The 13,288-nt window shown below is 46.2% G+C and overlaps 1 protein-coding gene across 1 annotated transcript in view; it reads right to left on the bottom strand.

Annotated features, from left to right (window-relative positions):
* LOC129383671 (uncharacterized) overlaps positions 1-13,288 on the bottom strand; it is a 177,280-nt gene that overhangs the window by 6,569 nt on the left and 157,423 nt on the right. The window contains exon 5 of the mRNA XM_055068340.1: positions 4,295-4,432. Coding sequence (XP_054924315.1) covers positions 4,295-4,432 — 138 coding nt within the window. The remainder of the gene's footprint in view (positions 1-4,294; positions 4,433-13,288) is intronic.

The following is a 13,288-nucleotide window of genomic DNA, read 5'->3' as shown; positions in this document are numbered from 1 at the left end:
CTTCTTAGCAATCCCAGGAGCTGAGTGACACACGTGAATTTGCCCGAGACACCACAATACCGATCTTGGGCATTTTGCAGGCTCGAAGCCAGATGGCATCGAGTCACGGTGTCTGGTCACAATACCACATAACGTAGGCTGCTGTCTTCGCAGCAGTAAATCTGAAATTTCTTCTGAAAAAAATTGAAATTTCTTCTGCGCAGCCGGATGCTGCACCGTTCCAAAAAGAATAGAAAAGGACTACCCGCCAATCGCTGTGTTACTGGCTACTTCGAGATGCCAGGGACTATAGATTTATTTGCCTTTAATAATAGAGTTTGCGTCCCAGCAAACCTAATCGATACCTTTCGGAACGTGTACGACATCGCTGCGGCAAGTCTACATTGCTACAGATCCATTTTCGTGGAATTTTTAACCTTGCATCGCACACAGCCACGGTTTTCGACAAGCCACAGCAAGCTAGGTAAGGGTAAGTGGTCCACTCGCAGACGCTGGCACCACCCTTCTCATCCGCGCGGTAATCTACTTTCAATGTGTTGGCCGCGCCCAATTGAAACTCTCTCCACCTGAACAGGCTCGTCGCCTCTTGTCAGTCAATTAGATAAGAAAAACTGCTCAGAGTAGGCAATACGATTCGCTTTGAAAGAAAAAGAAAGTGACATCCTATAGGCGAGAAGGACGTTTGAGTCGGCTTTTGAAACAACGCTGCAGGCTACCGCCCGAAGCTTGCGTTGGTGATTGACGTCGGTGAAGCTTGACGTCAGGATATTGGAATAAACAGAGATTGGAATAGATTTACGTTATGGGGCCCATAAACCCATCTCACTCGATGACCGCGGAAACTCGTTGCCGAAACGCTGGAGTGAGGCAGCGCGTGAGCAACAGCGAGCGAATTGACCTTCAGGCTGCGTCTGGCATCAACACAAACTAAGCCGCGAGAATACAGCGCACGGGCGGACTTTGTCGTTGTCGTAGACAGCTTTGAACGTGCAGCAACCTGGGCAGGCGCGCGCGGCCGCCCGGGCTGCCTGGAGTAGAATGTGCCTCCCACTGTGCCCCCCAGAATGTGCCCCCCACGTAGCCTTGCGCTCGACGGAAGACGGCGCGCTTCCTCCCCGTTTTCCTCGCATGCGTGCGCGAGATTCAGCCGCGATAGCTCGCTGAATCTCGCGCGCAATCACTCGCACATATAGCGAAAGGTGCGTGGTGCGTGGTCTCTGTCAGCGAAAGGTGCGTGGAGTGTTCATATAATTGATATCGCAATCGACGGAAAATATACAGCTAGTCTAGACAGCATCGCTTGGACAATGGCACCACATTTAAGAAATGAAAGTGTTTCATTGAGTCATACAGTAACGGCCCGGACGTTGAAGATGGGCTCAAGTTCGAACAGCGACGGTTGGCGATGAGATAACAGAAAGGCAGCAAAGAAGATGTTAGAACAGTCGGCGCCACGATGCTGGCTGAAAACGATGAAACGCGAAAACTGGAAGCACTTTCGGCGTTCCCATGCTGATTCTTGAGCAGAGCACAGGAGAAGCTAGGTTCACCTCGGTTGGACACTCTGGCGATGTTCGCCGACCACAAGCTGGGGGCTGGAGTTTGAAGTGATGTCCGTGCCGAGGGGGGAGCCTGCAGTGACCTTGGGTCACGAAATCTGGAGGCCACTAGCTTTCGCCGTGGACACCATCAACTCCGTCCCACCACATCTACAACGCTGGCTGTCTTCCGATCACCCCCGACACACGGTGCTGCTGCGCCGTCAAACACGAGCATTTCGTCCGCATTTCGTTTTCTTTTCTCCAGGTCACTCACATATGACAATTCATTTCCGCGCACACTACATAAATTACCCTTGCGAAAAGTGTTGCGTAGCTAAAGATGGAGCTGTGTGCGCGGCAGTTACTGGACAAACACACTCAAAACAATGAGATTGTTGAGACATTTGCTGAAATAACTGCAGTACCTAAAGAAGAAATCGCAGGTCAACAGAACAGAACTAATATACTCCTCATGTCACCCTCACCGTCATCAGCGTGACGGTTGACTATAAAATTTTGCTAACAGGTTTTCGAAAATATCTAAACGCATCGAAACGGAGTGAAAGAATACCGCGCTATTTTAGGTCTCACCACCCATCATGTCATTGAATGTCCCTTCGTCAAAATTATTTTGTTGCGGCGAGGAGAATTCTGTAGCCAGGTAAATCAGCCCGGTTAAGCTTTTTTTCTTCTTTATTTGATTCGTTGCATAGACAGGTACGCCGCGTTGAGGGCGCATACCGTGTTAGTGTCGTCCTTGGAAAGATGTGGTTCGATCTGTTGAAAGCTGCATAATTCGTTCCTAACAGGCCACATATTTGAAGAGACGTGTATTTCGGTACTGCTATTGAGCTCGCATTAATAAAGAGTACCTCTTGAAGGTAAGTTTTTGTAGCTCTGAAAATCAGCCACGCATTTGCGCCACTTGCAAGTCCCTTTAGGTCCCCTGGCTTAGTACTGACTGTTTTGCCGTGGGGTTCGCACGCGTTAACGTTGATTATATCGGACAGAGCATCAGCGGGTGTGACCAGGCATTTCGTGGGGCAAAATGAAGCTTCTTTCACTAGCTCACAGGCCAAGTTAGCTGGGAAGTCATGCATCACTACCTTGACGCTATCATTGTTATCCACTTACAAGACCACTGCTTGACACATATAGTGCCATTGAGGTTCCTCTTTTTCTTTGATGGCGGTCGAAGGCACTATTTCAGAAGAAGAGCTTTAAAAGGGCAGCTGGGCTCCTATGCCGACACCAACGACAACATTGCTGCGAACGGGAAGTAGTAATTTAACACTTCGACAGTTTCAATCCCAATCATCTATCCACTCATTTCCCGATATTGAATTCCTTGCTTATATTGGAATGGTCCTCCACAGGAAACATTTTCTCTGAGCCTTTCATTAGTATGCCTTTGACATTCTAGAGCCCAGTTCTCTTTTACCCAGGACGTAAGCTCGGCTTCTCGAGTCGCCATGCTTTCTTCTTTCAGACGAGTTTTTTTTAAGACTCATCGCACGTAAACTTTCATGTACTCATAAGCTGTACGTTGCAATCAGCCTTGTCGTTCTGTAGACTCCATTGTCACGAAACTATGTGACTTCGTGTAAAGCTCTGAGAACGATAACGTAAGTAATATCGGGATAAACGAAGTTGTTATTCCAAGAAACAACAAGTACAACTTACTTCAAGCACCGAATAATTCAGTACGCGTGAACACAAAGGGTAAAACATTAAAGCCAAAAAATATAGCCAGTCTAGACAGCATAGCTCGGACAAGAGCAGAACATTTAAGCAAGAAAAGAGTTTCATCCAGCCATTGATATCATAAGAAGCCAAGAAACACTGACACCAACGGCAAGATAAGGGAAATTACTTGTGCTTAAAAATTGAAATAAAGAAACGATAAATTAATGGAAATGAAATGCGATGAAAAAACGACTTGCTGCAGGTGAGGAACGATCCCACACCCTTCGCATTCACGTGCGATGCTTTGTCAACTGAGCTGCCGCAGCACTAATAATGGAGCTACGGCGACGGCTATCAATTCGGCCACTGTCTTTGATAAGAATGGGCACTTGATCAAGCCCTGGGAGTGTTAACCAGCGCCACTCATGGCCATGGGCAGTGGATGAGGCATATATTTTTTTTTTCTTGGAAGCATGTCCCGCATCACTTCGCCATGGCTCCGCGTAGCGCTGACTAAGAGTAGCAGGGCTTGATTTGGTGCACATTATTACTGAAGATAGTGCTCACATTTAGAGCGGCCGCCGCTGCACCGTGTGTAGTGCAGCGCACCCGTAATGCTGAGATGGCGAGTTAGGATCTTAGCGTTAGCAAGTTCTTTTCATCCAGGTTCATTTTCTCCTTTTCGTTACTTTTTTCTACAGTTTAGTTTCAACCTCAGCTAGTTTTTTCTATGGTTTCCTTGACTTCACTGTTTCTTAGTTTGTTTTGTTCATAATTAACAAAAATCGAGCCTCTTGCTTTCCCTTCTTCTCGTTGATTATTGAGCTTCAGTTATCTTTCCTTGTTTTTAGTTCAGTTTCAATATTTTTCTATTTATGATTACAAAGGTTGCTGAAAATTGCCTACAGTTTGCTTTTAATAAGCAAGGTTCCGATGACATCCACTAAAATGTAGAGGGTCGAACTTGAAGGGTCCGTTATTTAGCACCAATAAACTAAACAGGACCACAATAATTTAATCCAAGCTAACACAGTTAGGAAAACTGCTATGATTTCTAAATTACTTGCCGGGTAAACAGGTGCACTCTCCGATATGAGGTGCAGCTCGTACATCTTCCACTTTATGAGAAATATGGACAGTATATCCAGCCCTTTCGTGTCGTACAGCATTCTGCTTTGCAAGAGATCCACACCATTGACCTTCACCTGCACGTTCGATTGAGGGAGAGATAGGGAGAGAGAGAAATACATATGAAGGGGCGTCCGCCTTGCATACAAAATAAGGTGAGCCTCATGCATGGCTAATACTAATGAGCACCAGGAAGCGCCTACTACTTGACTCGAGTACTTCTTCATATTAATCTCATTGATCCTTTTGTCATCACGGCCATTTCTTTATTTTTTGTGATAGTTATAAAAGGGGTGATGCAAATGAAATTGTCGTTACACACTTGAGGCAACTGCGCAACACGGTGGGAGAAAGAAGCGTCAGCAACTCCGAATTCCAGTACATTTGTAAGACATAGAATATGATACCTCGACGCAACACTTAATTTTGCTAGTTAAGAAGCAGACAGTGACTGCTGACTGAGCACGTCGGCCAATCGCAGATTTATATTATTCGTACATAGAAATATAGAGTAAATTCAAAATGAAGTGTTATTGCTTCGCGCAGGTTGTTTTTATTGTTGCTCTCAGCAGTGTCTTTTATGTCTGGATTCATATTCATTATTTGCGATATCGCAACTCGTAAGAAAAAAGCGATCGTATTTTTGACCTGTTAGCATACGGCTAGGTGGACAATATTTATATCATAGCATAGCGAGTCTTTTACAAGCGTGGCTACATGCAGGTTGTTTTTATTGTTGCTCTCGGCGGTGTCTTGTACGTCTGGATTGATAGTTATTATTTGCGATATTGCGAATTGGCTTTTAAGAAAAACGTGATCGTATTTTTGATCTGTTGGCATACGAATAGGTGGCCAATATTTATAACATAGCATAGCGAGTCCGTCACAAGCCTGTCTTCTCATTGCAGAAAGCCGCAACAATATTGAGCAAGCTATCAGATTGCGTACTCACCGCCAGGAGTAATAAACATTTTGGGCTGCAAGTGCTAATGCCTGAAACTCCGTAGGAGAATACAGGGTTTTGTGTTTGCTTCGGGCCATAACCCTCCACCCCCAAAAGAAAATTTCTACAGAACCAATCACACGATGACTGTGTAGGTTATTGCAATTATTACCGAAGCGATGTAGCGACGCACCTTAAAGGGACACTAAAGCGAAAAAATAAATTAGTTTAGAATAATGAAGCATTGTTTGAGAACCCTGCAGGCAGTCATTTAAAAAAATAGTTTGATTATTAGACGAGAAAATGAGTAAAGGTATCAGTATTTGAATTTCGCGCCGAAACCCTAGTGCCGGTACGTCAGCGTGACGTCAGGGATTCCAAAGGATGTTTTCGCATTTGGGCCGCATTGGCTGAATAAAGGTTCCAGAAACTTGCCATGTTGAATACTTGGTTCCTTTAGAACACAATGCAGTCAATCTGCACCGCTATATATAATTAGTAATCCCTAGAAGATGGCATCAAAATCCAAGACGTCACAGCCCCCAGGTGCAAGAACTTAAGTAGGCGTCGCCACCCGTATTTCGTTCTCGCGCTTTTTCTGGCTTACTAAACATCTTATCGTTTTAAGAGTAGTGTTTTTGGTGTTGTATAACGGTAATTTAGTGATGCAGAAGAAATCAGTTTTCACTTTAGTGTCCCTTTAAGAGGAAGCTTTAGCTCGGGTGTTCCTACTAAGTACATGTAAAAGGAAAATTCGTTTTTTTCGGCAGCCACTGCCGCAAATTTGGCGAGGTTCGTTGCATTTAAAAGAAAAGCTTTAAATCTAGTGACTGTCCATCTCGAAATTTTGATTTAGATCGTCAATTTGTTACAAAAAATAGGCAACAATTGCAAATTAAAAAAGAACGAAGCTATCAAGTTTACAACTGTGTAACTCGGCAATGAAAAGTTATACCACAATTATGCGATTTGGATCTAATGGTACATCTAAAGCGGACAAAATTGATATATCACAAATAAATGTAAAAAAAATTGGTAATATGGAAATACAGCTTTTGCTGAACCCTTGTGTACAACGTAACCAATTCACGTAATATGTAAGTTGGCACAACGAATCGGTCCGCTTTCAATGATCTAACGGATGCTGTTTACAGAACCGCGATAACTGTCTTTGTTGCAGAGCTGTTAACTTGTAAACTTCGCGATTCTACTTTTTTAAGAATTTTGAATTTTTGAAATTTTTTTGTACTAAATTCAGGCCCTAAATCGAAATTCCGCTTCCAACAGTCACTAGAATTTAACCTTCTGTCCCAAATGCAACACATTTCTTAAAACTCGGTCTAAGGGTTATATCAGAAAATCATTTTTGCGTTTTACATGTATTTGAATAGGCCGCGTCGGAGTTGGGCCTGTAAAGTTTGGAGTCGGGCATGTATTAGATGGTAGCTCGCTCATGCCGTCGTCCAACTCATCCACGCTGAGGACGTTGCCGAAGTGAGAGAATTGTTCTCATCGAGAACGAAAAATATTGGTTTATTTATAGTATCTACATAAGGGCGTTGCAGTTCATCAGTCTAGCATGACTGCGAGAGAAAGCACACTGAGGAGCCGCGCAACAGCTCCTTAAATACACTTTGTCCTCCCTAGATCCCTAGGTGAGAGACAACGTTCGACCAGAGTCGTCGTAGCCGAGCCGCCTTTGAGGGGGAGGGCTTACACACACACTTCCGCACAGGTTTCACTGCCCCCACCGAGGCGAGACGGTCTTCGCAAAACTGGGTCTTGCCCTAAGGAGGTGCCTCTTAATCCCCAAGCTGACCCTCGCAGAGTGGCCGCCGTGGTTCTCCATTCTCTTGCGTCTTGAAAGGCGCGTGGAACGATGTCGCCAATTACATTCCCTCAGGAGGTCCCCCGCTACCGCCAGACCAGGTCGGTGATGGCGAGTTCACTAACAATTTAAAGCCTGGTTCGCCGACCTCGTCCCGGCACTCCGGCGACGCAGAGTTGCTGAATCGGTGTATTGTCCTCCTCACCCAGTCAGTCGCCGCAGCAGACATCGTAACGCCAGGGGACTGCGGAATGACGCCTTGTCGCCCTTTTAAAGCAAGTCTCCACTGTAGACCTAATGGCGCCGTTAGGCTGAAGACTGACGGTTGATGCCTAGAAAACGCCAACCCCGCTGCTGCAGCTGGCTGGGAAAACTTTGCATGTCGGCACCTCTGCAGGCCGTTCCTAACGAGCGCTAGCTAAAGTTTCTTATAAAGCCACCGCCGAAACAGGTCGTCTGTGAGCCGTGTATTCCAGCAGGGCTACTCTCTAGCTCTTCCCTTTGGTAACGCTGGACCTACACGAAGTGGCCTCCGAGATCTTTGGCGTGCCTGTGCGTGCTAATGGTGAGTAGTTGCTCGCTGCCCAAGGGCACATTGTCGCAGCGCTAATGTGTACACCTGATGGGCTTGAAGAACTCGTGTGACGCGGTTTTGATTTCGCCTAACAACGGATAAATTTTAGAGGACATTTTTTTTCTTTCAGGCACGATGTAAAGAGCATACTAACTATACCCGGAAATACTTAAGTATGCCAAAAAAGCTGTTCTTATTAAAATAGAAGGGCAGATTTGATATCCATTTGCATTTGGGCTGTTCTATCAAAAAATGAGAAATGGCGTGATAGCCAAGTGAGAGGTAACGCAAACTGCGTCGACAACTGCTGTGTAGTCGTCGGGGCGTCCACGCTTATGCGCCTCCCGCGGTTCACACAGTGTAGTTCATCTTCGCGCAACACAGCGGGGATTTTTCAAATTTTAGATTTCTCCGTGAACGAAATACGACAATCGTGACACTAAGCATGCATCGTAGGCTAGGTCAATTTAATTCAGTTTAGGATCAAATGAGTAAAGTAATAAAATTTTTACAATGCCTAAATCAGAGAGTCGCAAACTTCCGGTTCCCAAAGGCACTTTTATTTCTTCTTCTTTTCAACGCATTGTGGCATTTACGCATTTAAACGATACTTGCTGCTACTCCACCACTAAACATTCACTGGTCTTTTGCAGCTAAGAGCAGCCACCGCGGCTTGGTAGCTCAACGTTTTCAGTCACCACTTTTAAAGCTGTCGTGATTCGTGATTGGCACCGGTTGACCAACAAGCTACGCCTTGTCAAATAATTAATGAATTTTATTTGCGTAATTCGATCTAAGACTGCTTATCGCCGTGCAAATTTACTTTTTTCAATACAGCAACCGTGAGCAACGGAGGCCGTGGTTTTGGTACACTTAGGGCCAAGCAATAAAATCTTCCTTACCTCAGTAAGGAAGCCTTCATTGCACTCAGGCCACCTTATGTCACTCTGAAAGCTTCCTTACTAAGGTGCCCGGAGAGAAGGTGTCCTTTGTGCTTCCTCAGCGTAATATAGCTCCTAAGCTACCTTCATGCGTCCTTACGCCGCTCCTAGCCATGAACGAGCGCTTCACCTCACTGCTATGCCACGTGGTGTTTGCTAGCGCATGTGCGCTGTCGCCCCCCTGCGGAGAAGCGCGTGCACGGTACGTCTTGCCAGGCATGTTCGTTTCAGTCGCACGTCTGGCATGAGTGGCGTTCCTAGGCGTTGCAAGGCGTTGCTAGGCGTTGCACCACGCCGGCGAGCCAGCGTCGCTGCAGTACATCAAGTTTTGCGTTACAATGTGGTACTCTTTTACGTTTACTAAACAAAACTAGAAGAAAGTGCGCACGCTTCTCAGTATTATCACGTCAGTTTAAGAGTAATACGACGATACCACATCTTTTTATTGAATAATAGTGTTCGCCTAAATGTTTCTAGAGATCATCTCGAACCCAGGCGTGCGGCAGCCTTTCCTTACGTGAGGACGGGCGAAGGGAGCTTTCAGAGTGCACTTGCTTTTTTCATCGCTCCTTCGCTGTGAGGAGGCCTCACGCAAGGTTAGGAAGCGGTCGAAGGAAAGGAACGCTTCATTGTATGGGCCTTTGTTTGCCCAGAGCGCGGTCATGAACAGCCATCGCGTACAGCACCCATAGTATCCTCGCATGTGTACTCTGCGAATGGGAGAACTTTCAACATTGTGACACAGGAAGAATGCGAAGGGTACAGAGGTGATTAGCAACTAAATGGTTTATATCTAAAACTGCTATATATAAGCATGAGAAAAGTTACAGATGTGGAATACACGTGAGTACCCGTTTCCCTAAGAACAATAGAAATTAGCTACGTTTCCTGCAGATTTTCTTTACTTTTTTGTGTAACCTTCTTTGTGCTTTCATAAATGAGGAGTGACTAAGTAGGAAAAGCATTTTATCGCCAATGAGCGCTCTATTATGCGCCTCTTCGTCATCTATCGCACTGCTAAACATTCTTGTAAAAAAACGTATGGTTCGTCTAGTTGGTTTATAATTGTGGCGAACAGCGCCAGGGAACACAGCACTCAAGAAAGGGACACGAGGATGGTGACAGGTGCCCTGTTGTTGCCCCCATCTGCTTTACTTGTGCAATGTGTTCTCTGGCGCACTTTGGCTCTATAATCGCCATGCTGCTGCTTGACAAGATGTACCAATCAGCCCAAATGAACAGAGTGCCAATATTAAAGTGGTGAAAATAAAGACCACTCAAGAAGTCTCGTCCATTAAGGCAGAAATCAACTTTGAAAATTTTCATAGAAATAAACATTTCAGCGGAACTTATCTATAATGCTTGTCCAAGTATAAGAATAGCATTGTTTATGTCTGAAGATAAGTTTATTAGTGGCACGAGCATCGAGTGACACTCTTGTTTCTTGGCAGCGCTTCACTTTCACTTCCTGATAAGACCGGGGACGAAATTCAATATAAATAAGATAAAATAGAAAAAAATAGTAAGAAACTAAATTCATGGGCTTCATTACAAATACGATATCAAAGCATAGGCATACAAGCTCAGTTAATGAAGTGTCTGGAATAATTAGAATTCATCTGAAATCAAATGTTACAGCACACCAAAGCATAGAATGGCAGACTCTAGAGACCCGCCACGGAGCACGACTTTGCAGAAATTCCTATAAACAGGGAAGTAGAAAGCGGAAGTATTCACGTCACTAATGACTAATTACATCAGACATACGGTGGTATATATTTTCACGTGGTATTGACGGTTGAGGACACAGCAACAAAGTTTTGAATGGTGAAACTAACTTTATTGGGCGAATCTGTGCCCATAAAAACAGGCTACACTCAAAGCTAAACGAAAGCGGCGAACACCAGTCGGCGATCGTCAAAAATTTGATCTGCGGATAAGAGTGTCGGTTTATTTAAATCAGTCGGCAAAGGTTCAATCGTTGGTGACCGCGCGTCTTCCAATAAGTTCACCATTCGCGTGGCGCATACATGAAATCAGACTACACAAGGTTCGGTGAAACCAAACAGTAAAAAGAACCATCGATAACATTCGATAAACTTCCGATACATGCAGGTGCGTCCTGCGCTGTGCGGTAACATTCGTTCGAAGGTGAAAAGCAGTTACCCAGAGAACACAAACAAGTATACGTGTCAATGCCCCCCTCTCAAAAAAGCATGGTCCCGACGCTGCAAATAAAACAGGAGAGCTAAAAACAAAAAGGACATTTAATAAACAAAACTAACAAAACAACAAAGTCGAAAGTAACAGAGTCCAAAAAAAGAAAAAAATTGAGGTATATAATGTCCCAAATTTGATTAGCGCTAGTAAAACTGCTTAAGTCGCACAAGGTGGACTAGTTCAGTTCGTGAGCGGCGCCGCTGTGATAGCCAAACGCCGACTGGTACGACCGCATAGTGAAGTGCGCCAATGCGTCCGATGATCCTGTAGGGTCTGAAACAGCGGCGTAATAGTTTCTCACTGAGCCCTTGCCGGCGTTGTGGGGTCCAAAACTAAACACGGTCGCCGGGCTGGTACTTGACCTAGCAGCGTCGAAGGTTGTAGTGTCGGCTGTCGGTACGCTGTTGGTTCTTGATCCTAAGGCGGGCGAGCTGTCGGGCTTCGGCGCGCTGGTAATAGGTGGCGACGCCAAGACTCTATTCGTCGGTGACGTGCGGCAGTACGGCGTCGAGAGTCGTCGTCGGGTTCATGTCTTAAACCAGCTTGAACGGCGTGATCTGCGTTGTTTCTTGCACCGCCGTGTTGTAAGCAAAAGCTACGTACGGCGGGACCATGTCCCACATCTTTTGTTCGACGTCGACGTAGATCACTAGCATCTCGGCGAGGATCTTGTTCAGGCGCTACCTGAGACCATTTGTCTGGGGCTGGTAGGCAGTTGTCCTACTGTGGCTTGTCTGGCTGTATTGCAGAATGTCTTGGTTTAGCTGTGCTGTAAAGGCAGTTCCTCTGTCGGTTATCAGGACTCCAGGGGCACCATGTCGCTGCAGGATGTTCTCGATGAAAAATTTTGCCACTTCGGCTGCGCTACCTCTCGGTAGAGCTTTCGTTTCAGCGAAGCGGGTGAGGTAGCCCGTCGCCATGACGATCCACTTATTTCCTAATGTTGACGTCGGAAGCGGTCCTAACAAATACATGCCCATCTGTTAAAAATCGCGGCAAGGAGGCGTGATCGGCTGTAGTAATCCTACTGGCCTTGTCGGTGGTGTCTTGCGTCGCTGTCAGTCTCGGCATGTCTCGACGTAACGGGCGACGTCGCCGGTCAGGCGCGGCCAGTAATACCTTTCCTTTATCCTCGATAGCAGCCGCGGAATTCTGAGGTGCCCAGTGGTCAGATCGTCATGCAGGGCGTGCAGTATCTCTGGCTGAGGGAATAACAAGAGCATAGGTGGCGCGGACGGGTGAGAAGTTCTTCGTCATGCGTAGGTTGTTGTGAAGCGTGAACAAAGACAATCGGCGCTTAACTGACCTAGGGACAACGTCGGTGTGCCTTTCCAAATGCTCGACGAGGCATTTTAGCTCCGGGTCTGCTCGATGCTGTACAAAGAAGTTTTCAGCGCTCATTATTACAAGGAAGGCGTCGTCACTGTCGCCATCTTGCGCATTCGGTATCAGAGTGTTTTCGTCCGTATTTGTAGATTACTGTGATGTCACATTCTTGCAGTCTCAGGCTCCACCGCGGTAGCCGTCCTGATCGGTCCTCTAAATAAGACAACGCGTGATGGTCGCTGACGACTTTGAATGGCCAGCTATATATGTAAGGCCGGAATTTTGCCGTAGCCCAAATGATGGCGAGGCATTCCTTTTCAGTCGTAGAACAATTGCCTTAAGCTTTTGACAGCGACTAGCTAGCGTAAGCCATCATGCACATGGTCTTTCGAAATCTTCCCGCCTACCTTTTAAGCATCGAGGGCGCGGCATATCGCCGCTTCACAGTTTGTGGCCAAGTTTTCAACCGAACAAGGACAGGAGCTGCTACGTGGCCGCTGATTCCCACCACTACTGATGCTCTCATCTGGCAACCTGGAGCCACCTTGTGCGCGGTCAATGCCGCTGGTCTATTTAAACCCGCCTCCGTTCCGCTACCAGTCTGAGCACGCTGCCGCGCACGCACCTGTCGTGACGGTCCCTTTATTGACACAGGTTAGTTACTTACCTTATGCTGCTTCATTTCGCAGCAGCAACCCGTTCTCGCTTGCGGTATCGTGCCCCCGTGGAATGCGGAAATTTTCGCTGAGATTTGCTGAAACTGGTTCATTTGTATGCAAGTGCTGTTGCCTTGGCTTTCACGCTCATTTTGTCTGGGGACGTCGAACTTATTCCCGGTCCTGATCATAACACCGCACCGTCCCTTGAATCTATTTCTAATGCCTTGTCGCAACTTCAAGCATCGCAAACTACCTTGCTGTCAGAGGTAACAATGATCCGTGTAGCCCAAAGCAATATAGAGCACCTGGTCAACAGTCTTTCAAGTCGTGTTGGTGCCTTAGAATACTTGCTGAAAATAACCGTTACGCCGCTTCAGAGCCAGTTGCCTCCCCAAATGCTGAAATTGCCAAACTTACTGCTGAAGTAAAGGCCTTAGCTGAG

Source organism: Dermacentor andersoni, chromosome 8, assembly GCF_023375885.2.
Source record: "Dermacentor andersoni chromosome 8, qqDerAnde1_hic_scaffold, whole genome shotgun sequence".
Classification (NCBI taxonomy): Eukaryota; Metazoa; Arthropoda; class Arachnida; order Ixodida; family Ixodidae; genus Dermacentor; species Dermacentor andersoni.
The sequence above is the reverse complement of the archived record's forward strand: the minus strand, read 5'-3'. Positions and strand labels throughout refer to the sequence as shown.